This window comes from Acanthisitta chloris, unplaced genomic scaffold, assembly GCF_000695815.1.
Source record: "Acanthisitta chloris isolate BGI_N310 unplaced genomic scaffold, ASM69581v1 scaffold20953, whole genome shotgun sequence".
Lineage (NCBI taxonomy): Eukaryota > Metazoa > Chordata > Aves > Passeriformes > Acanthisittidae > Acanthisitta > Acanthisitta chloris.
This window is the reverse complement of record NW_008663510.1, coordinates 21,705-46,222: the sequence shown is the minus strand read 5'-3', so window position 1 is coordinate 46,222 and position 24,518 is coordinate 21,705. Positions and strand designations below refer to the sequence as shown.

Here is a 24,518-nt window from a genome sequence, read left to right as displayed (position 1 = left end):
CCATCCTGGCTAAAACCAGGACATTTATCTAATGGTCAGGTTATGCTTCTCTCAAGCTGTTATTCCTCCTTACTACCTTGTTAACCAATTGCTTAACCAACTTCCCACTGACCAACTTAACCAATTTCTTCAACTAATTCCCATCTTCAGGAATTTAGCTGATGTGTTTCTTTGGGGCACTGTATCAGATGATTGACAGAAGTGCAGACAGATTAGATCTGCCACAGTTTCTTTAATTATTCCTTCCTTTATAATTTTTTTCCTTCAAAAGCCCTTCTTAGTTTTTAGGTCAGACTAAAAGCTCTGCACTTATCAAGATGAGTTTTTTTCCTTGGCTTAAGAAGCAGCAGCACATTTACTTTGCTGTAGTGTGAAGATTTGTTAGATTTATTAAAAATATTGGTCAGTGGACCTCTCAGGAGCTTCAGTGGGGCTGGGGTTTTAGCCTAGACCCCCTCAAGGCAGAGGCTCATTTCCTTAGTTCCAAAGCATCATCATCAGAGCAAACATATAGTAAATGTTAGGACCATTTTGTTTTACCTCTGTGCTGTAGTTTCTGCCCTGTGCTATTTAAAATGTCAATTTTTTAAAGAAAAAGAATAGGGGAATTATTCTGTATGACCAAAATGCCATCAAGAAAATGTCCCTGGTGCTTGGGGGCATGAGGCTCCTTTTTTTTTTTTTTTAATAGTCGTAACAATAATAATACTATTAGGACAACAAACCAAGATGCCCCTGGAGATGATGTGACAAATTGGAAGGACATACTGAAATTGAAATTGATTGAATAGTTCAATAAAATCAGCTTAATGCACAAAAGCAAAAAGATTAGCTACGGAAAAACAAAAAATCAGTAATTTGTTATCTGCTGGGGCAAATCTCACTGGAGATTGAATTAGTTATAAACTAAGACTAGGTACTTGAAAGCTGCACCCTTATATGCCCACAGTGCTGGAGCCTTTCAGATGGAACTGGGTGTTGATGGCAACCAAGTGCCTAAAGGTTTGGCAGATCTCAGACTATTTCCATTTAGTGGACTTGGCAGTGTTGGCTTTATGGCTGGACTCAATTATCTTAAGGGTCTTTTCCAACCTAAATGTTTCTATGTTACTGGTTTCATATGTCTGAGTTTTATACAGCTTTACATACCAAGCAAGGCCATTCTCCATGTCAGATTCCACTTTTGCTCTAAGCACAATGGTTCTGTCTTCAGCTGATGGAAATCAGTGCAACTTTGATGGCTTCAGGATTCCACCAGCAGTTCAGTTCTGGTGTGTGATGGCTGCAGTTGCCTCTGGTATCCTGAGATACATCACCCATCTCCAATGTGTACACTCCCATCATGATCCTACCTGATCATTCCACCCTTTTGAGATCTGCTGGAATTCCTCACATTTTCTCATCAGGCTTGGACTCCCTGCACTTGCCATCCTTCCCCTGTTCCCATCCTCACCACCAGCTCTTCATGGCTGGTACATTTGCACATTGCTAAATTCTGGCCAGTTTCCTTTTTTGTGTTTTTGTTTGTTTGTTTGGGGTTTGGGTTTTTTATGTGTGTTGTATGATCTGATTGATATCATCTTTCTTTTAAACTTCCATAATTTAGTGTTGTGAATTTGTGGCCAGGGTTTATTAACACTATGCTATGATGCTCAGTGCTTTGCTAATGCTTTGTTAAAAGGTTGTAAACTGAGGTCTGTGAGTACACACACACAAGTCATCAGTGTGTGTGTAATTCAATAAGCAGAAAGATGGTGAAGTTCATGAAACTTTTAAATGAGGTTTTCTAGTCCCTCACCCTCTCTTGTATGAGAGGATTCCTTTTCCAAGGGAAGCTTTGGTTCAGAAGTGAATAAAGCCAGGTGAAAGGAGCTGGAGGCAGTGGGAGGTGTACACACTGGTCCCGGTGTGAGTAACCACTAAACAGACAGAGCATGACCTTAGCCAAGGTCTGCAGTGTGTTCTCAGAGTTCAGATTCAATTTGTATAACAGGGTCACAAGTTTCAGAATTGCTTTTGACATGGACAGAGCTGCCTTTGCTGTGCCCTCACTGGGGGCTTGGTGCTTCCTCAGCCCCAGTGTGCTCCAGTGGGCACATCTGGGAGCCAGGAAAAACTCAAGTCTGTAAACACAGAAAAACAGTGAAATGCCAAGCTAAGAAAGAAGCACTTGCTGATGGGAGCTGTTCCATTGCCCTCTCAACTGACAGAAAGGAAGGAACATTTTTTTCCTGCAGTCGCTGCCAAAGCACTGAAGCTTTGACAATAACCCACGACAGCCACACTGTCAGGGAAGGCTGTGGATTACAGGTCTCTCTCACTGCAGCCAGGAACAGTAGAGGTGGCTTTGCTGTTTAAATGTGCTACAGAAATGAGTCTTTCATGTGGGCCTCACACCTGGTTTTTCTAATTTATGTGGAATCTGATTGCTCTGATTTTTCTGAATGTCTTTCCCCCTTTTATGGTTTAAACCTAATTTGGCTCAAAAGTATTTGGTCTGTTAGGGAATACTTCCATCAGCCTCCCAAGTTGTCTATAAGAGAGAATAAGGAAGGAAAGGCTAAATATGAAATAGAAATTACATTCTCTAATAAGGATATTTCAGCCTTACTCAGTGCTTTACAAACGGAGTAATGATCAGCACCTTCTTGCATGAGGCAAAACAAGGGCTAACAATAGTTTCTCCCTCATGTTTTATTATACAAGGTGGGAAGAGATAATGAAAGTGCATTTCCATAATATATTCCAGTTGCAAGGTGCTGATGGATCCCTGAGTGTGATGTCTTGTCAATTTAGCAGGTCAATTAAAAGTCCTGGAATCAAGATAAGGCTAAAATTCAGATCTCTTATTCTGGCAACTCAGAAGAATTAAACAACTGTGCCAATTACAGCACCTCAAGAATGTTTATATGGGAGCAGAGAGACCTAATTGACCTAATTCTTGCCCTTTGAAATTTCAGAGGACATTTGACATTTTACACACGCTTGTAGCATCGTCACAGGGAAGGAGCAGCTCTGAGTACCTGAGCTGTGCTCTGAGAGCCCCAGCAGTCCAGCATGCCCCAGTCCCTCCTTGTCCCTTTACTTGACTTCCAAAAAGCTTTTCCTGCATAAAATTTTGCCTCCATTTGGTTTACACACCTAACAGACCAAGGTGTGTAATCATAGCATCCAGTCTTATGTTTGTGTCTGTTGGGCCATGGGATTTTGCACCACAGTAGTACAGATATGTTCCATCTCACATCTGTAATTACATCTGGAGCCTTAAGGAATAGGATGTCATGTTGAGATTTTGCACACTGATTTTGTGTGGCTCCCTCACTGGTTCTTGGTGCATCCCTTTGACCATATTTCAGGAAAGGAACTTTGCTTTCCTGTCTTAAAGTGCTCTGTGAGCACAAAACATTTAGAAATGCATAGTCAATTCTGCAGATCCAAATGAAAGTGTATTGTTCAGAACAGTTTTGCAGATTAGGAGACTTTTCTCAGTGCAGGCAGATACTTCTGAGTAAAGAGACATCCCAGGCAGAGGTTTCCACATGCAAGATCAGATGGCCTCTCCTATTTTGTTCAGGTTTATTTTCCCATTGCATTGACATACAGCATCTTATAGAACTTCATTGTGTGGTTTTTATGGCTGTTTCTGGGAGGTTTTCCTGAGAGCTGTGTTGTAAGGGATGCTCAGGAATTTAAATCAGTTCTGCTGAACTTCTATTTATTGCATTGACTTACTTTTTCTTCCGTAGTGGACTTAAATTCTCCTTATTTACCAAGATTGTGTAAAGGATTGAAACATGGAGAGCATTTGAAGTAGCTAAAATGCTTTTTGAGCATCGAACTGTGTGAGCAGAATGGGCTGTAGTGCTGCCAGGCAATGTTGATGTCAATTTTGGGGGTATAATGTTCTGAGAGATGTTTTCAATGAAAACACATGCACAAAACTTCTACTGGTTTTCAGGACACAGAAACTCATGTTGCCAAAACTGCTGAAAAATTAATAAAAATGTCGGGTTTTGCCCATAAGACATTTTTTTTTCCCCACACAAAGGTGATGTCCACCCATCTATGCAAAAAAAAACCTTCAAATACATGGTAGAAAATTCTATCAGTCTTTTTACTAACATTTTTAATCCAGTTAACTTTTTAGTCTGCTTAAAGATCATGCTTGTATATGGAAAATAAACCGTTCTACAGGATGTGGTTTTGTTTCTCATCTTTTTCTTTTCTTTTTTTTCTTTTTTCTTTTTTTTCAGAAAGTTCAGCAGTACGTAGTCATTGTCCAGGCCACAGATATGGAAGGAAATCTGAACTATGGTCTCTCAAACACAGCAACAGCAATTATTACAGTGACAGATGTGAATGACAACCCCCCTGAATTCACCACCAGCACTGTAAGTATCACATCAGCACAGTGATCATGGATACAAAGTGTGTTTGTAAGTCATGGGTGTTGGTTTCTGCCTTCTCTTTTAGCTGGTTTGGCAGGTAGGAGGAACTTTGAGGGATAACTCTGGAACAAAGACTTTAAGTGGGGGGGAAAAAAAAGAGGAAAAAAGGAAACAAAGACTGATTTGTGGACCAGCAAAACTATTTGCTGCCCAATTTTGCTGAGGTACTAAAGGAGCTGAAATAACGTGGCAAACAGACCATGTCTGATTGCACCAAAGAGGAGGCAGTTGTTTCACAGCAATTGGCTGTAGACATAGCAGAGTTATTAGTACTTATGAGTGAAATCCTGAGCAGTAAGACTTATTTGGGGTTTATAGCTCAGATATGATTTCAAGGAGGCATTAAGTACTCAAAATGGTAACAGGTAACTGGTGAAACTTGTATTTCACTGATAGTTCTAGCAGATGTGTTTGTGTGTGCTGGCAGTAAATGTGTAGACATTCTTCAGTACATCTGTTTTTAATGAGTTAAAGATCTTTCTCATATTAGCATAGTCTTCCTCTGTTCTCATGTACTCCAAGGTATTACTGGGGGGCAAGGGGAAAACATAAAGAGATTACAAATGCCAAATATTTAGAGCTGGTTACGGTAAAAATGAAGAATTGGAAGGTGAAATGATATGGTCTGGTTTATTCCAGCCTTCATAATCCATAGATGTAGAACATCTGAAACGTGCATACTAAGTTGAGAATGCTAATAAATGAGAAATCTTTGTGTATCCACTATCTGTATTCATATGAGGGTCAACAAGGAGCAGTAAATGATGTATCTTAAAAGACATCAAATCTTTACAAATGCAGAATGTCTAACTGCATTGTGTTCAAGTCACTGAACATCCTTTGAGGAATGTTTTTATTATTTATATTATTGTGAACTTTCATTCCATCTTAAAGGATCTCTAAATAGTTATTAATGCAGTATCAGCTTCACCTTAGTTATGCCCTTAGAAACTGCAGATAGGTAGCAGAACTCAAGGAAGCCTTGCAGAGCCCAGTTTATGCCCCCATACACCCAAATTGGTCCTTTCTCCTGCCAGCAGGGGTTTTTTCTCTCTGGAAAACTTCACAGCAGCCAACCTTAGAGAGGTTTGTGTCTGTTGGGCCATGGGATTTTGCACCACAGCAGTACAGATGCCACAGCTCCCTAGTGTTTGGGGGAAGGACCTTATCCTGCCTGGTAAATACTACTTTACCCTCCATTTGTGTGAAAAAGGAATGACATCTAGTGGCCACGTCACTTCAGCACAGGTTGTTCAGATGGCCCAGGTTGCCTGGTCCTTGTCTCCACATGCAGGTTTGGGGGAGCAGGTTCAGCCATGTCAGGGTTAGTTGTCCCTGCACATTGGTCCATTTTGGAGGGCAGCATCCCTCCGGATGTGGTATATTTTAATGGCTTTCCAAAACAATTTCCAAAGCTGAATCTGATGGAAGGTGAGATAATGGAAATTTGCTTTCAGGTGAATTCTGAGTATTTAATGTCTCAGTGTGTGTTAAACCTAGAAGGAATAAAAGCCATCAAGAGAATTACCCATAGAATTGTGTTAAATGGATTAGAAAATGCTACTCTTCCTCTAAGCAGAGTTGATGTGTACCATTATTTCTCTAATTTCAATCACCGAAGAAAGAGTTTTGCAAGGGCCAAAGGGCTTTACACAGTAGCACATGGGACTGTCTATAAAGATTTGAAAACCAAGGGTGTTTTACAATAATCCTTTCTGATTCTATGGAAACAAATATCTTTTATATACTCCCGAGTATAGCCAGGATGAATTTCATGTGAATATGAAAGTATAATATGGTTTTTCCCTTACTGGCAGAGAGAACAACATCAGGCTGATCAGTCTCTTTAAACCTGAGCTGAATCTCCTTGCTGTCCTCAAATAGTCTGATCTGCATTTTAACACCTCTAAAAACATAGCAAAAATCACTTTCCAGGAAATCTACAGCTCCTCAGAGGGTAAGAAAACCCATGGCCTCTTAAGCCTGTGGACTGTTTGGAGAGATACTGCATATTTTCATTTTAAATATTTCTTTATTGAGATGCTGTTGTAAAAACAAAATAGGCTGAATAACTGAAATTGTGGTTTGCACTTGGAAAGCTGCCAGATGAGAGGAACTCAGGAACTGTGTTCATCCCAGACAGATACAAAAGCCCACCCTATAGTGCTCCTAAATTACCTGTCATTCAGCCAGGGTGGTTTTAGACTTAATCGTTTCTGGATAGGAATGTAGCTCAGGAGGACACTGCACCATGTTTTTGTATTCAGCAGCAGAAATTAATGTTGCTGTGTAAAATTTAACAACGGGATGGGAGAGAAGAAACCAGCCACTGCAATGGTCAGGAAAGTCAGGTCACATCTGTAGTCGAGGAACACAGTGCAGGGAGGGAAGAGACTGTGTGTGTGGACCATGTGGAAGTTCAGGCACAGGCACAAGAATGCCAAAATGACACGTCCATCAGAGTGGGTGACCTGCAGATATCCAAAATACCAGATGGGCTGTCATCAAAATGTAGTGCTGGATAAGAAGTGGAAAAAGAGCACTAAAATGGCACAGAAGATCCTTAAATGTACAAACTGAAGATACTCAGGAAAACTCTAGAATGCTTGGGTGCTTATGTGAAAATGGGTTTCAGAGCCTTTGGTCCATCACCTGAAAGGCTGGGGAAGGTCCTGTGTAACAGCAGGGGAGGAAGCAGCCCCACCTTCCCATACAAGGATTCAGAAATTATATGGGAGGGAGGAAATCACAGTCTCTGGATGAAACAACTTCGAACTCAAGTCTGCTGTCAACTCTAAGTCCAGTCCCCATCAGCAAGCCATGACCAGTCCTGGTGGTTGTGACCAGGACCTGCATCGAATTGTGAGGCACTGGACCAGGCCCTTCCTCTAGTCCTTTCCAGCTCTGTTTTTTGCGATGGTGAATGTTTTCTTGATCTGCAGTGCTACCTGCCTGTGCTGAGGAGCATCAGAGAGCAGCCAACGGTGGGGAAGTGTCTCATGAGAAACGCCAGAGAAGTGAAACATCCTCTGAAATGCCATAAATATCACAGGCAGCAGTTTGGGGCAATTTTAATGATTCAGTGAAGGGCTGTGACCCAGGGAATGCTCTTTTGTCTAGCTAAGGGACTTCAGCCTGCTTGTTGTGTTGTGTTGTGTTCTTCATGTGATATTGTTACTTGCAATAAATGGAGGGAGGCAGTTCTTCCCTCTGCCAAAGAGCAGAGGTGCAAGCAAAGGTAACACCAACTGTGATGTGCCCAACTACCTTGTACCCACAGGCTCTGGGTCAGATGTCATAGAAAGGGCTAGTTTAATCCACCATGCCCAAGTTTTCCATGGCTCTTGGAGAGTGGTTAGTTGTGTTTGTTCATTGTCCTGGCATTTTTGGTGGGTTTTGCATCTGACAAACCATCAGCTGGTGTAAAATACTGACATTTCAACTGGACTGTGTTACAAAGACTTCATAGGAAGTTTTACTGAGAAACTGGCTCTGTTACTGTTAAAAGATAAAGGTATCAGTGTGCCCTTCATTATCCAGAGTCCCTGTTACTCATAACAGGGTCGTGTCCTCTGACATGGCTTAATTGTGTGGAAATTCCTCAGCCTCCCTTCAAATATTTATCTCTTGTGTGCAAGTGAATTGTATTCTTTCCATATTAATATTGATCCCTAGCCTCTGGCCAGATGCTCACCTCAGATGCTCACCACAGATACAGGGGGTGCAATGAAATTAGTGTTGGTATCTCAGAGATTATAAGTCAGCTGAGACAGAACAGTGCTGGAGAGTCTCAGGTGAGGTTTTATCTTAGGCTGAAGCATCTTTTTTTTGTTCACAGAAGGAACGCCTTTAATTCCAGTGAAATCTTTAACTCCTCTCAGGCAGCATGCCCTTTCCAGTCTGACCCATGATACTGTTAATAGCCATCCAAGGATTTCCACTTTATCTAAGAAAATGCATAATCAGAGGGGAGGAGAAGTGAAAGAAATCCATGCCTACACTTGACTCATACAAAGTCTATTTTTATCTTATTCAATCAGGAACAATCAGGCGCAGAGAGGAGACGCAGATGAATTTGCATGATCAGACTTCTGTGTCTGAAATGTTAATTAAAAGTTATTTTAAATTTGCCTACTGTGCAGAACTTGTTTTTATAGTAGCCCATGGAAGAGAAATATTATTTCACAGGGCTAAAGTGTTCATGATCACTTGAGCTGGTAGGTTCTTGGGAAAACCTGCCTGGCAATCAACCTCTCCAAAAAAAAGAAAGGAGAGGGGGGAGGGAAGAAAGGGGAAAAAACCCTGAGCTATTCAAGTTCTTTAAGCTCCTGAGCCTTAGGAGGTCTTATTTAAAGCTACTTTAAAATTTGCCCTTTGGCACCGCTTTGAGAATCTCCTCTGAAAAAGCTGAATCCCAGTGGAGTCTGTTTTAAAGAGGCAGCTCTTGGACTGCATCCCCTTCCCTGTCTCACTGCCTTGCTGGCTAATCCTGGTGCTGACTCCAGTTAGGAACAGCTCCAAATGTTTAAGTCTGGACTATTGGACATGGGTGAGTGTTTTCCAGCTCACAGTGCCCAGGCAGTGGTGGTTCTTGCTGGCCTGGGAAAGGCCATCTGGCCAAAGACTGAGCTCAAAGCAGAGGAGCTGGTATGGACTAACCCTGCATACAGAGATGCTCATATTGGAGCACAAAGGGATGTGTTGCTGGGTAAGGTTAATCTGGTTACAACATGGATTTGGCTAATCAGTGGAGGAGCAAGTCCTTGTACATCAGAAAAAAAGCAGTTCTTGCCAGTTTTTAACTGGCCTGTTTAATTAATACTGTCAGACCAGACTCATCTCTGGCTGCTGCAGTGATGTTAGTAACCTGGCTCGTGCTGGGCTGGATCAGGCACCAGTGGAATCTGCACTGCAGAGCTCAGTGTTTCCTGAACAAAAGTACACGGAGAGAGACCCAAGTTAAAAGGGCTTCTTGGTTTTGGCACCATACTGCCAAAAATGTCTGATCTTTGTCTGTGCAGGTATTTTCCTTGCTCCAAGTACTACAGGAGATGTCAATGAGCCCACTCCAAGTGCTTTGGAATGTGAGAGTGATGCAGGCTCTCAGAGCATCACTGCCATGCTGGTGTTGGCCTTTAACAGAAATAGTTCTTCCTTCTCCTGTTTTGATGTTTCTTCCCCGTTTTCTCTCACGTCTCCACCCTAATTTACTACTGTACATCATTTTGTAAAGCAAAACAAGCCAAGATCCTTCAACCCTTTTTACTTTACAGCTTCCCATTCCGTGGTTATCTTGCTAACCCTGCTGTGCTCCATGCTCTGCTCAGTTATCTTTATTCTGACCCAATTTGGATATAGTAATCCAGTTTCAGTGCCTTGTACAAGAGCACATTTCCTTTTTCACAGCCATGGCATAGCACTCACTCAGCCTCCTGCTCTGTGAACTTGCCAAAATTGTGGAAAAACAAACAAGCATAACCCAAAATTGTATTCCTTGTTCTGTGTGTGTGTTTGTTCTCACATTCATTGTGTGAGGACAGAATATAGCTGTGCATCAACCTATGCAAGAGCAGCACTGCCCAGAGCTGCAGAAATAGCTGATGAGAAATGTAAAAATGTGACATTTTTTTGCAAAAGGCAAAGCTTGGGGTGAAAGCTTCGCCCCCGAGTCAAATACTGCTGACCTCTGTTTTTAACGGTGAGTTCCAAAATAGCATAGTAGCAGGGAAAACCCTCAGCATTTCCTTCAGGCTGAAAGATTGTGGCTTCCAAATGATTGTGATGCAGAGATGTAAATAAGACTACTTTGGAAAAATTATATTTAATGGTTGTAGGCAACCAAAATCAGAATCCACGTCAGCCTGCCTTGGGCTTTCCTAAGCACATTTATAGGCAGACCGGAAGCATAGCATTTGGTACATGTGAGTGTTGTGAGCAATCCCTTGCATGCTCATGTTTTACAAATTAATCTTGCTCTGTGAAGGGAGAATGAGATGTCAGTGGGATTTCCTGCAGGCAGAAATTTGGACCAGGATGCATACCATGGGCTTCCTAAAAAGAGGACTTACCAGGCTCATCCAGGAAAAACTAGTGAAAGTGGGTAGCTGACTATCTCCGTGAGCACGTGTCCATCTGCCTCCTCCCTAATCCAGACACTGGAAAAGATCAAGGGCTTTAATCTTGAGCACTGTGTCCCTGATTTGCCAGTGTATAGACTAAAGCTGCATATGCAGTTGCCCATTCAGATCTCACGGTCTCTGACGTTACACCTGTGCCATTCACAGCAAGTCGACAATGATATTTGAAGGTAGATTAGCCTGGATCCTACAGTATTTTTAAATCATCAAAACTATGTCCATGGCATAATTTAGAGGCAGTTGTCACAAGAGGCAGAAATCAGGTTGATTGCACAGGTCAGAGCTGGTAAAGGGAAAGACTTAATACGATGGTGAGAGAATGTACAGGACTGTGTTGTTTTACAGCTGAAGATGAACCCAGGAGTTCTGTACGGTCCTGCAGACAGGCTTTATTGTTAAAAATCAATTGTGCTTTCATGGAAAATCCCGGGTGACCGTGCTCACTTGCAATTTTCCAATCAAAACGAGGCTCAGCCAAACTACCCAGCGAAGCCTGTGCTGCTATAGAGCTGTCACCCTCTAACAGAAATAAATTATTATATTCAAGTGAATTGAACATGCCCAGTAGGATTTAGGTACAGGAGCATCTGCCTAATTCTGTGTGCATTTCCATTAAATGTATAGTCAGTGAAGTCTTAAAAACTACAAATCTGTTTAGTTTTCCTCAGTAAGAGCTCAGTGGTTAGAATCTGAAATGTGCTTTCTGCCTCTCATTGCAGGTCCCAATGAAAACCTTTGCCATGAACAATGAATTAGATTAAGGATGTTAGGTCAAGAGGTAGCAGAAACAATACTTGTTCTTCCCATCCTGTCTCAGCCTTGCCCAGGACTCACTGCAATAATACCAGGGGATTTGCACTGCAGACATGCAGGTTAACTGTGGTTAGGAGAGTATGTACATATACTCATAGAAATTATTTACATCCTGACCTGCCTTTTGAGTCAAACTGACCTTTGGAGTTGGATCCCTACCTCAATGCAAAGCCTGTCCAAGGGAGCTTAGGAAGTGTGATGCCTGCACAGTTGTACTCTGTTGAAGAATGAGGGCAATCCCCAGCTCAGGGTACAGATTTGCTGTGAGCAGTGTGGCTTTCCCAGGCACAGCATCTTCAGGTGCCTGGAGGCCCTTTCAATGCAGCACTAAGGAACACAAGACATGCTTCGTACTCTCATATGGATCCTCAACTTTTGTTCTTTATTTTATCACCTCTTTTATCTAAAATGAAAGATATTTCTCACTTTATGAGAAAACAATAATTCCTCATGTCTTAATGAAAAAAGCATCAGCCTCTTCTGTGATGTCTGCTAAGCCTTTACAGCAGTGTAACATATGACAGAAAGGATGAAATACCTTTGAGACTGCTTAGTGTAGTCTGCAAAATGGATAGAGATACAAAGATGTATATGCATAAATACACAAATATAGATGTGCATATAGCTGGAGCCAAAGCATAGATAGATGCTGATGCAAGGCAAACAGTCATCAATCATATCCAAGTCTCTACTTCCAGATATATTGTGGTTTATATGAATTATTCCATTACGTTGTGTGAGTATGTATGCATTGATATATTAAAAAAAAAGTCATCTCCTTGATAGAAGTCTCTTACTAATAGACCCCATTAATCAAACCCTAAATTTACAGTGGCTTTTGTTTTGTTTATTTCCTTTCAGTACATTCATTTTCAAATTATCACCAAATTAATCATGTACAGTTCTTTAAACTGACTGCCACGTGGTGAAACAGTTCTGGTTCCTCTCCATTACACTGAGCATTAGTTACTAGGGCACAGTTCAAGGCTCTGTTTAGCCTGATTCTGTCCTGAACCTAATTGGAATCAGCTAGATTCTTCCTTGTAAATGGGTCAGTCACACAGGAAAAAAAAACATCAAATGTAATCTTGATATTGCACAAAAAAAAAAAAAAAAAAAGAGAGAGAAAAAGAAAAAAGAAGATAATTTTATTTCTCTTCATTGATACCTGCCTGGTGGTTAAAAGAAGGATTAAAATGAGGTCATTAAACTTTCCTTGGAGACAAAACCCAGACCTCAGTGGTAACATGATTAATCAAATATAAAAGTGAAGCTATTCTGAATGAATAACTCATTTTTATAAAATATCTAATTACTGAAATGTCGTCTGCTGCAGAAAAAGGGGGGGGGGAAATTAATTGCAATAACAATTCAAGAAGATAAAGTTTTTCTGAATTAGGTCTACACAAGAAGCTAAATTGAGTTGATTAAGTAATTTTGGTTTCAGGAACACCCTTGATGGAAGTTAGTAGTAATGAATTTTTCAGACCTCAGAGTTTAAAATTGCCAAAGACCAGCGATTAAAAAATATGGGCATGATAGTTCCATTATGGATTTCATTTTCATGTAACCCAAAAAAAAAAAAGGGAGGGGGGGAGGTGCATGAAAAAATACTCTATTGGTCCCTCTCAGATTGGACATGTGTACTCCTTGGTGTAAAATCAAGAATAATACAACCTCTGCACGATGATGAGTGTAACCTCAGCCGGTTAGAGCTGCAGCACCACATGGGATACAGAATCTGGAGTAACAACACAGCTTTGTATCCATGTCCTTCCTGCATATATCCCACCTCTAACACAGAGCACAATGCTCTCCTGTCTTTACAGTCCTCCTAGCAGCTGTCATTCATGGGGCTGATCAGCACGTGCACATACAGCATCAGCATCGTGGTGATACGTAACAATTCACTTTGATGTTTGATTTTCTAACATGCTGATTTTGTTGGTTTATGCAGTTGGGTGAATATTCTCAAAGCACAGACTATACCTGTACACTGGCATGACCATGCCCAGCCCATGTGGTATGATTGCTTGCCATAACCCATTTGTCATGAGCCTTCTCATCTGCAGCATCTGGCAGTGCTGTCTCCTCATGTAATGTCACATTTAGCAGGGACTTCTCCTTCTCCTTGCCTGTTTAATCTGTATGGAATCAGGAGGGAGAAGCTGTAGACCACATCCCCTCCCCATGCTTTTTATGGTGCTGTGGAGGAATTGGTCAGTGAGAAGAAAGTTCCAGGGCAGGTGTGAGCTACTTGTGTGCAAAGAGGTGTGACACAGCTGATCTCACTGGCAGAATCTGTTGCCAAAGGAAACATCAGCAGAGAAATACCCTTGTTACTCTGTGATGTGGTGTGATGGAAATCACCACACCACCAGATTCATGGGTGTGGATTAGACACTGTTGCTGTCATCTCTGGTACATCAGTCAAGCTAAAATTTCAAGGAGAAATCAGACATTGATGAGAGATCACATACCTATCCATGCCACATTTCCTGTCTGATATTTCTCCACCTGTAATATTTCTCTCAAATTTAGTTGGTTCCTTCCAGATTTTTTACTTCTTTCTGCTCTTAGTTATATATTAAACATCCTGATTCTTCTCCTGAGCTCAGACCTGGCCTTGGAGACCCCAATTCAGTTGTCTGCATGTAGACACCCAGCACTACCTGGGAGGTCTCTGGTTAGGCTGGACATCCACACAGCCCTGGCTGAACCATCTCCACATCTGTCAGATGTCCCAGGCAAATATCCATTTGTAGTGGATTATTTCATTATCTTAAAAGTACACAGCATCTCAGGCACTGAGCAAGGCTGACAAATTTAAATACACTCTGTAACTCCATTATTGTATGGCACTGAAATAAATCCCCTCCTGAGGTTGGCTAACTTCCTTGGGTCGGCAGGTTTTTAATTCTTCACTATTCTGTTGCCTTAAAAAAAACCCAGTTGCTTCTGAGGGTTGTCATTTTAAGAGGATATATATCTGGAATTTCATTAAGCACATTTCATTTATGAAATCTTTAGTGACATACTGGGGGGAAAATGAAAAAAAAAGCAAAGGGAGATTTAGCAAAGGATTTGGTAATGCTGTGAGTTTTCTCTTATCAAATATTTCTAACTGTCCAGGATGTCTCAATGCTTCCCAGCTGTAGAAGAAAGGGTCACAACACAGAGAACAGCCAGAGTTAAAATCAGAGAATGGTTGAAAGATTTCACATAGTTTTCTTGAGCACGGTAGAATTTTTCATGCTGTTCATCTTAGTGCAATAACAGGTTTTAATTGCTAGAAAGCAACAGTGAATAAATAATAATGGTTTATTTACTAAATTTACAATTATCTAGTGGCTCCATCTTTTCTTTGACCCCATAGCCTCCTGTTTCTCACTGCATTTCTCTGCTCCATGTGCTGTGACTTTCCTGTTGTAAACAAAATTTCCACAAGAAGCCTCATTTTCATGGCAAGTCTGATGATTACACAGCATTTAATTTAGTCTTCTCTGTGCTCTGAGTTACTAGAAGCAGCCAAACATTTCTCTAGAACCCCAGATAGTCACCGAGTTGAAGATGTCCCTGCTCATAGCAGGGGGTTGGACTAGGTGACATTTAAAGGTCACTTCCAACCCCAACCATTTCATGATTCTGTGGTTTTAGGTACTCCATCCCTTCCTGTAGAAACCCCAGCACACAACTGTCCTGTGGGTTCAAGCTCTCACCCCACTGGCAGCATTGCCATTACATTTGAGTTATCAGTAAGGACATAAAAAATTGGCCATTGTGACACCAGCTCAGAGCACATCTTTAAACCACAGCAGCAGCACTTTTAGAGTAACACATCTGCTTCAATGCCTTTCTCCTACAAGGATGCTCTGTCCAGTCAGGAACTCTGTTTATGAGCAGACCTTGAGGTTTTCCAGTACCTCACTGTGATGTTCCAATATCTACTGATGAAAATAATTTGGAAACAACAGAGATTTCAGTTGCAGTGCAGAGGAGGTTTGAGCAGGAGTCAGTGTGCAGATAGGCTGAGCTGTGCTGAGCAGGAAACTTGTTTAAAATCTCAATAGCAGGATTATAGTGTACATAAAAAATTCGCTTTCAGTTCTCTTAAAAATTCTCCCTTTCCCAAATATCCGTCTTCACATCCCAAAGGCACATGAGCAGCTTTTATATGCTTTCGAATCTGGAAAAAATTAAATTAAAAACTCATTATGAGGAATGGGCAGTTAATAAGAAAATCCTAAACCAGACTTATCAGCTTAAGGCCCTTCTTTATGAAACTTTATTACAGGTGCCTGAATTGAAACATCCTCTTCTATACACATTTCATCAAGAAATACAGCCAGACCTGCAGAGTACATTTTGCTCCTCAGGAGCTGAACTCTGTCACACAGTTTTTGTTGCCCTGATTTACACATAAAACAGGAAAAATATGTTTCCAAAGCTTCGTTCAAAACCAACGTTGTTATTTGCTGCTTTGCAGTTTGAAGAAGGAGGAGAAGAAAATGGGAGGCTTGAAATGCAAACAAGTGCATGAATTTCACTCTCTTTTAAGATGGTTATTTTAGAGAGTAAGGGTGAATGAGGCAGCCTGACTCCCTTGCCATGCTAGGGCATGCACAGGGTGCTGGTGCTGCTTTGGCAGTTCAGGGTCAGTGTATCCAAACCCTTGTTGGCCCTTGAGGTGGTGAAGCTTCACATTTGGTTGTTCTTTTGGCCTGTTTTTCCCCAGCCATACAAACCCATTCAGGTTCCTCAGTTGAAGCTGACACAGGCAGAGCCTGGGGAAGAGCTGTGCTGGTGATCCAGCTCACCCCAGAGCACTGTTCTCTGCCAGACTTCCCATCCAGGAGCTTTTCCATCTCCATAACTCAGCAAGGATCACAGGGCTATGTGACAATGCACTGGGGAGATCAATAGACTAATCCAGGCTGACCTAATGGATTTATCAAGTAACACATGAAATAATGATGTTCTCAAGATCCTGCCCCAGCACAGGGCACAGCTCCAGCCCATTCTACAACTGCCTCAAGAGACAGGCAAGTCACTTTAGCCTTTGGTTTGCAGCTGAAGGGAAGCATAGGGCTGTCAACCACGGTAAAGCCATGATGTATCTGTGCCAAAGTGTTCTATTCTATAGATGGATGTATATAAGGGTTTGGGTTTTTTAAAGAATGAGGCTTTGTAGGCAGTTCCAGCTGTTTTAAAATCTATGTCTCTATTTAAAAGAGAGCATTGCTAATTACACCTGACAATCAACCAGACTGCAGAAAAGTATCAGCCACCTTTTCCTGCTGTTCATTCCGTAGGCAAGAAACAAAGGTATGTTAGACAAGAGAGCAAATGAAATGTTCAAAGGATCCTTGTCTAAAACTGGGAAATAAAAGGCTGTGCTATCAGATTGGAATTTTAACATATACTGTTTCCACTGGCTCCTGACATAAAATCTTTTATTGTTGAGTATAACCACTGTTAAAGGTCACTGTTGCAAAGGCTACATCATTTAGACGAGATGAGATCCCATTTTGGATAAATTCACAATTTTACTTCCTAACAAGGAGATAGTATCAGGATTTGAATGTACAAGAGTGCTGGTTTACGGATTAAAGGCTTTTGTGTTCTGGAAACCACACTCTGCCAGATTTCATGAGTTTCAGTGAGATGTGCAAGTCCCCAAAGTCAAGTAGGTTGATTAAAGTGCTTCTTTATAGCCTTTGAAATACAGATAAAGTACAACTTTCCTACACGGGGTTAATGTAGAAATTTCTTTTTCTTGACAAGGCTCTATGCCTTTCCAAGGACATAATTTTAATCTCTTTTTAAACCTTTCATATGGATGTTGTAAAAAGCTCCTTTGTGTTGTAATGCATTTTTATAAAATATCTAAATTTCTATGCAAACTTCAAACCTCATTTCTTAAGATATATTTATCTGGAAATGGTTATCTTGCAGGAGAGTGGTGTCTTGTGTCATCATTTCTGTGGCATCTTTTCATACTGTCACAAGAATGTAACATCTGATAATGAAAAAAAATTAGTGCTCATTGTCAGACATGCAAACTTCTTTTTTTTTTTTTAATATCCTTTTACTATTATGTGCTCTGAACTCCTAGCAAGTACTTTAAGTCTTTGAACCAAGGTGAAATCTCCACGTTCCTTCCTCACATCAGAGTCTGAAGTGAGAGGGTTTTCTTTTGCTGCTTCTGAAAGAGAGGGTATTGCTTTATTCTCCTCTGTTCCTGCTTTGCCTTCATAGTCAAAGAGTAAAACTTGTATATTAATCCAAAATTAGTCATCACTTGAGCTTTTGAAAAATAATGCCAGTGAAGACAAAGCATAAGGCCAGTGGCTGTCACCCAAGTCAGGAATGTGGTGGAGTTGTCTACACCTCATCATGAGATCAGCTTCAGAAATACCAAACTTTAGAGCTTGCTGTTGTTTTTCAAACTCACAGTGCAACCAGCACTTTGAGACCACACTGAGGATCACTCAAAGTTCCTCTACAAACTCCCTGGCTCCACCACACCATGCACAGAGCTGAGAGGGCTCCTTTGCAGGCAGGTGAGACCTTTGAACAGCACAAACTGCTGAGGTCAAAGGCAAAACTTCCAAAGCATCCTTTAAAAGCTGGTGTGCTGACTGGCATGCCCTTCCCTCAGCTGGGCCAGGCTGACTCCTGCTGACCACCATGAGCTGCTGCCTGCAGTCTGAGCAGCTCCTTTCTGAATGAGCCTGATGACAGCTGGGCCTCGTACCAGAGGAGCAAAGCTGTGAGCTGGCAAGAGCACCTTGGGCTTTGTAGAGAACATTTTGGGAAGTGTTTGCCACATGGCATATAACTAGTCTGAAGTATGAATGCATACATGGATGGACTGTGGAGTAGATCCAAGTGGATGTGACATTGAAGAAGGGATGCTGCAGTGCAGGGATGTTTTGGGCATGAGCCTGAAAAACCAACAGCCAAGAGGCTAACAGAGAGGTTGGTGTAACATGGAGTAGCCTCAAAAAGGGGTGAGGACATCAGTAGAAGGTGGTCATCACTGAAGACTTCACCAGAGTGAGTAGTTGCTTAATAAAATATGATTAAGAAATGAGCTTTTCAAAACTTGATTTGCAAAATAAGGTTGACTTTATGGAGGTTTTGTGGCAATTCAAGTGTGAGTTTGTGGTCTCTGTTGCACAAAGACAACAGTGGAGGGAGAGTCTGGTGGTCTCTGGTTGAGTGTCATAGTAGCTGAGATCCAAAGTCTGACTTGCATGGTGCAGAGGAGCTGGGATAACTTGCAGCCCCAGCACAGTACAGCAAATGATATTGGAAATTAAAGGTCAGAGAATTGATAGTAAGGCTTAAGAAAACAGCAATTAAGCTGCTAGGAAGAAAAGCTAAATTACCAGTAGTAGGAGTAGAGGGGGGGGGGAAAGAGGGTTATTGATCTAAATATCAAGTTGGCAGATACACAGAGTACAATATACAGGTTTTTTACACCTCTGGGCTTATTCAACCCCCACAATAAAAAATGCAGGCCTATAAAGATGGAATAAGAAGCAATCAATTAGGATGGCATTTGCTTCTTTCTGTGCTGCAGTTGGGCAGGCACATCACAATTAATGATTTATTAGGAGATTTTCATCTTTTTTTTTTTCACATTTTACACACATTGCTGCAACCAGACCACATTTGTTTATTAATTTTCTTGCTATTCAAGTATCTTTGTTAAATGTAATGCAGAAAAGGTAAACCTAATAAGTCTAGTAAGAGGACTGAGATGCCCTTATTCTTCTGCATTAATCCATAGCTAAAAGTCATGGAACACTATTTCTCCAGGCAATTCAGCCTTCATAAACTACTCCTGCCTGGAATAAATGTTGTGTAATCATTAGTGAATCTTGGAGACAAGAGAAAGATCCTGCAGACATTCATGTGAACAAATCTATACTTTCACAGCTTTTTAGCAAAACCACTTAGGAAAAAAAAAAAGTAAGAAGCCTGGAAAAGAGGAATTCCCTTTAGAAGGAAGGCTGAATAATTATCTGTGTGTTCATCCATCTCAATCCCACACCTTCCTAGGAGTGGCTGCAGTGAGCTAATTGGTTTGACTCAGCTGTGCATGGCTTCACGGCCCAGACTCCAGATTTATTGCACCAAGTCAAGTCATGGTGTGAATTCATCATTTGTCCCCCACATCAATCTCTTTCTCCTCCAGAAAGATATTTGTCTGCGTGTTTATGTGCAGTCAGGTACAAGTCAGACGAAAGACAGACTCTGGGATTAAACAATTTTAGTACCATCTGATGCAACCCGAAAGTCAGAATGAATTATTGCCTTTTCAGCAAGGTATAACTTCAGACAGGTCAGCTCCAGAGGAGTGGGAGAAGGACTTTTGCCAGCACAGGCTTTTATGGGAGGGAAACATAAAAGACACTACAGAATTTAAGGATTTAAGAATGTGCCAGTTTCAGAACAAATCTTTATGTGAGAAGGGAAGCAAAGTGTCTAACAATCAGCCATGGAAATCCTTGTGAATGGGCTTTAAAAATCACTCCAGAAATTAAGGACCTCAATGCAACAATTGAAAGTGAAGCTGAATGAAATACAGGGGAATGTGAGTAAATGCTACAGATATAGGTCAAGCACTGCATTATCAATCTTGTGTTTACTCCAGCAGCTCTTCCTTTGCCCATTGGTTTACCTTGTTTGAATAGATATGCTTCTCTTTATTTGAAAATCAATTGTAATCTTATGAAAGAGAACTTAGAGCAGAGGGAATGCTGGAAAGCAGCATAGTGAAAGATGTTCATTATCCTGAATTACTCCAGAGTAGGGAGGGAATGACATTAAAGAAGTGTGGGTAGCTTTGAGCTGCCATCCTTTCTCTAGCAGGTGTAATTTAATGTCATTACTTAATTTTATTAAAGGTAAAGACAATTGTGGACAATACACATTACAGCATTTTCCTGGAATAATGATAGTGGGGGAGTGTGAGAAGGAGGAAAGTCAGGCTCCCATTTGAATTCCCAGTAGCTGCTGATGTGTAGCTGATGAAAATTGTTCTGTTTCTCATGGCACATCTCTTCAAGACTTTCTTCTTACCCTGAATAGCTTTGGATGGCTCCTTTGATTCCAGTGAGGGTGCTCTGTTCTTATCAGAAAAATACTTTGCTTTATAAGCATAATAGGCAATATCCACCCTCAGTGTTGCTTAGGACTAATAATTTCCTAGTTATACCTAATAGATGTCAACAACAACTGGATGAGCTCCTGGGTTGCCCAGTATTTGCCAAGCATTGTGGTATTTACCCTAATGGAAGAGCTTTATAGGCTGTTTCAATCTCCCTCCAGGCTTTATATTGGCATGTGCTTTTGTATTTAAAATTTTTGATACACCTTGTATTTTAAAATATATCATGTGCTAAGCTTTATAGCTACAGGCTGAAAATGGATGTTGTGATGGCTGTTACTGAAGCTGCTGTAAAACCTGTGGTGATTGTGTGTGACTTTGCCATGTAATCCAAACTCATTGGCAGCACTTGGGTTATGACTTATTAAAAGTATTCAGCAGCCTGTAGGACTGACCCTCTTAAATGTCTCAAACACACCTGATGGCTAAGTCTTGATGAGTTAGTTCTGTCTGGTTCTGCAGGGAATAAGCCTAGTAGTGACAGACACACAAAAAAAACAGGTCCTGGGTCAAAGATTTGAGATGCTTTCACAAAGTGCTTAACTCCTTTGGAATTACAATATGATACCTTGTTGTCAGCAGTGCAGCCATGTCCTAGAAGGAAGAGACTGGGGGCTTGTCAGCTTGTCACTGCTGCCGTGCCATACAACATTAATTTAATGTAATGGGTGATAACTAGTGTGGATTTAGGAAGAGACGATCCTGTTTAACTAATCTCCTTCAGTTCTTTGCAGTGGGTTTCAGACAAGGTTGATAATAGAGTGTACATATGACTTAATCTAATGGATTTTTCAAGAGGCTTTTGATAAATTTCCATATGATATTTCCCCTGCTTAAGCTGTGCGCCGCAGAGACTCCAAATTGGGTGAGAGAATGGGTAAAGAACAAGTGAAATCATGGGAAATAAAGAGAAAAGAAGAGCTGTAGCGTGTACTGGAATTAGAATTATCCTGCAGCTTCCCACTGTTCTTCCCCACCACTCACCATGGCTGGAAAGAGATGCCATCTGCATTCACTAATGAAAACTTGTTTAGGACAGGTGCATAACAGAAAAGAGGGCAAAATGCCATTCTGGATACCACTAAAGGGCAAATTTAAATTTACATTAGCATACGGCAGAGTGAATATTTTTGCTGTCAGTGGTGAAATAATATATACTTAGTATAAGCATCCGTAACTGAAAGATGCCAATGGATGGGGATGGGTTAGGAAGGAAAACTGACTCTTGTGCTAACAAAGGAATGATTTATTATCATTTGCACAACCTGGCATTGGTGCACACCAAAGGCCAGATTTTAGAAGTGCTCTGCTCCTGCAGTTTGGGGCCAGGATTTCATTGCAGACTCCGAGCCAGCCGCTCCCGGCGTTTCCCCAGTGTTTAATTTGCCATATGTCAATCAGAGTGATGATTTGCAAGTGCTGCTAATAGGCGATTCTGAGAGATGAGGACAGTTGAAAATTTGGGAATGTGTCTTACTGGCAGCTTTTTGAGCCCCAAACACTGGAAGTATTCACAGGCCAAGATCCCTGAGCAGCCGTGCGATAAATCAGGGAGTGGAAAGCAGAAAAGAATGCAGCTAATGTGTCAGGATATGCCTGAACGAGACATGCTCCATGAAAATCAGTGCTAAATGAGAGAATTAAGCACCAGGAAAGGCTGTGGCAAAATCACAAGAAACACTTTAAATAATGAGACAAAATCAAATCAAGGGTGAGAAAGAAAGAAAATGAAGTAAAAATCACTGAAGAAGCAATAAAATGCCATCACTGAAATTTGAGTGAGGCAAAATACCTTGGGATAAAGGAATATAGTCATCCAAAAAAATTTAGACATTTTAGACTGCCATTTTCCCCTGCTGTTGGCAATTAACTCTCTGGTTGCAGTCACTGAATGAGAATATCAGGAACTTTTTCTCTTTGGTCCCTTGGAGCATTTGCTGAAGCTTGGGCAGTGACTGGGGGATAGCAGGTTTGTTCTCCTTTGGGTTGGAAGGTTTGAAAAAGTATTCAAAGATAAAAAAATAGGAAAACCTAAAGTGAGAAAGAGATGCCATGCTCATGGTCTTCTACTTGGGGCTGATTTCCCAGTTGGTGTGGAGATGTAGGGGAGAGGGAGATAGCCATGAGGACTGACAGAAAACTCCCACTGTGACTGCTCTTGTCTTTTATTTGCAGTATTCAGGAGAAGTTCCTGAGAACAGAGTGGAGGTTGTGGTGGCAAACTTGACTGTGATGGACCGGGACCAACCTCACTCTCCCAACTGGAATGCCATTTACCGCATCATCAGTGGGGACCCCTCCGGCCACTTCACCATCCGGACAGACCCTGTCACCAATGAGGGCATGGTGACTGTTGTGAAGGTAAGGAGAAGCCAAAGCAAATCTCTGTGCCACCCTTTCAGCTAGCTAAGACTACAAGGATTGCCAGGAGTCTGCAGTTGTTTCATGCCTCCTCTGACTGGGAACACCAATGTTCACATCTGTTGTGTGCTACCTCTCTCCATGCAGAAGTTCTGAATACCCTGGCTATAATCCTGGGTTTCCCAGCTCAGCCCAACCCACCATGAGCTTTCAAAAAGTCTCACGTGCTGAAGGGTCTTTTCTGCACCCAAGCCTAACCTCCACCTCCTGCTCCTCCTGAGCTCTTTGAGCGCTGTAAGAGGGAACAGACCTGGGCTGCATAGCCCTGCACTTCTTGAGCTGGAAAACTGCCTTGTTTTCTGTGAATCAGGGATACTATTTCACTTTAGGGCTTAGTTAAGTGATCCTCTGTGAAACCAGGTTGTGTAGGAGACATCTCAGGAGGAGTGAATTTTCTGGTAACAGAAGGAAAGGAGACTTGTCCCTCTGACTGAGTTGCTTAGCAGGAAAAACATTGGAGAAATTTTCCTTTTCCTAGTGTTAAGTGATAAACAGAGTGTGGGACAGATCTTCAGCTCAGGATAGCTCCACTCAAGTGAAAGCCACCCCACAAATTAGATCAGCAGAGGATATTGTCCAAAGACTCTGAGAAAGAAGACCATAAATACCCACCATCCCTTCTTCCCTCCACCCACTAGTAGACCTGGAATCCTCAAGATAGCTGTAGCAAGTATCAAATTGTGTTTCCTTCCTTGACTCCAAAGAACATGACTTTATCTTCATTCGAGTGTTCGCTTCCCTTTCAGTTTCTGAGGCCAGTAAATTCTTCTGCAGTCATTACACACAGCCAGAACACCACTGGATGCCTTCAGCATTCACTGAAGCTCTTCCCAGATAAGATGCCTGTGGGTGCTCCCTCTGACTACAAAAAATGTGAAGACATCACACAGAGGCTGTTGTGATGTGTAGGAGCTGCACAACACACACTGTGCACTGCACCTGGGAAGGATTAATACCTGCTGTGATGGATAAAGCCAGCTTCTTCTGATAAGTCTGGCCTTCTCTAACAAAAAAGTTTTAATCAACAGCTTAGGATGAAACACTAATGTTTAAAGATCAAGGTGATTTAAGAATAGCTCTGTGTTGGGGGAAAAAAAAGAGCCCTGCATCCTTCTTATTAGCTAAACAAGTTGCAGTCATTCTTAATGTGCACAGTTTGGGTCTTAGGAAAAATGACATCAGTGAAATGCCAATGAGGTTCTGCTGGTAGGAACGTGTGAGCTTGTGAGCCTGTCCTGTTCTCTGACCCTCAGGCTATGTGTGTGTGCCTGCAGATGCTCCTTCCCTGGAACTTCAAGGGAGACATCAGCTTACCTGCCAGATGGTATTTCAGCAGGGTCCTTTTATTTATCACTCTTTATTGCTCTGTAATGATGGTTGACAGCCTTACCTGGTGCAACATTACGGAACCTCTTCAAGCTTAGCAGTAGCTCTAGACACATGTGTATGTGGATGCATATATGTGTGTAAGTATACACATATCCATATATTTTCTGCTTTAAGCAGAACACAATCAAC

General features: G+C 41.5%; 1 protein-coding gene across 1 annotated transcript in view; it reads left to right on the top strand.

Moving 5' to 3' along the window:
* Window positions 1–4,253: 4,253 nt before the first annotated feature.
* The window catches only part of CDH4 (cadherin 4, type 1, R-cadherin (retinal)), a gene marked incomplete at its 5' end in the record, with an annotated part of 41,609 nt that continues 21,344 nt past the window's right edge, over window positions 4,254–24,518 (top strand). Inside the window, 2 exons of the mRNA XM_009071027.1 lie at window positions 4,254–4,391; window positions 22,755–22,940. Of these exons, the coding sequence (XP_009069275.1) occupies window positions 4,254–4,391; window positions 22,755–22,940 (324 nt within the window). The remainder of the gene's footprint in view (window positions 4,392–22,754; window positions 22,941–24,518) is intronic.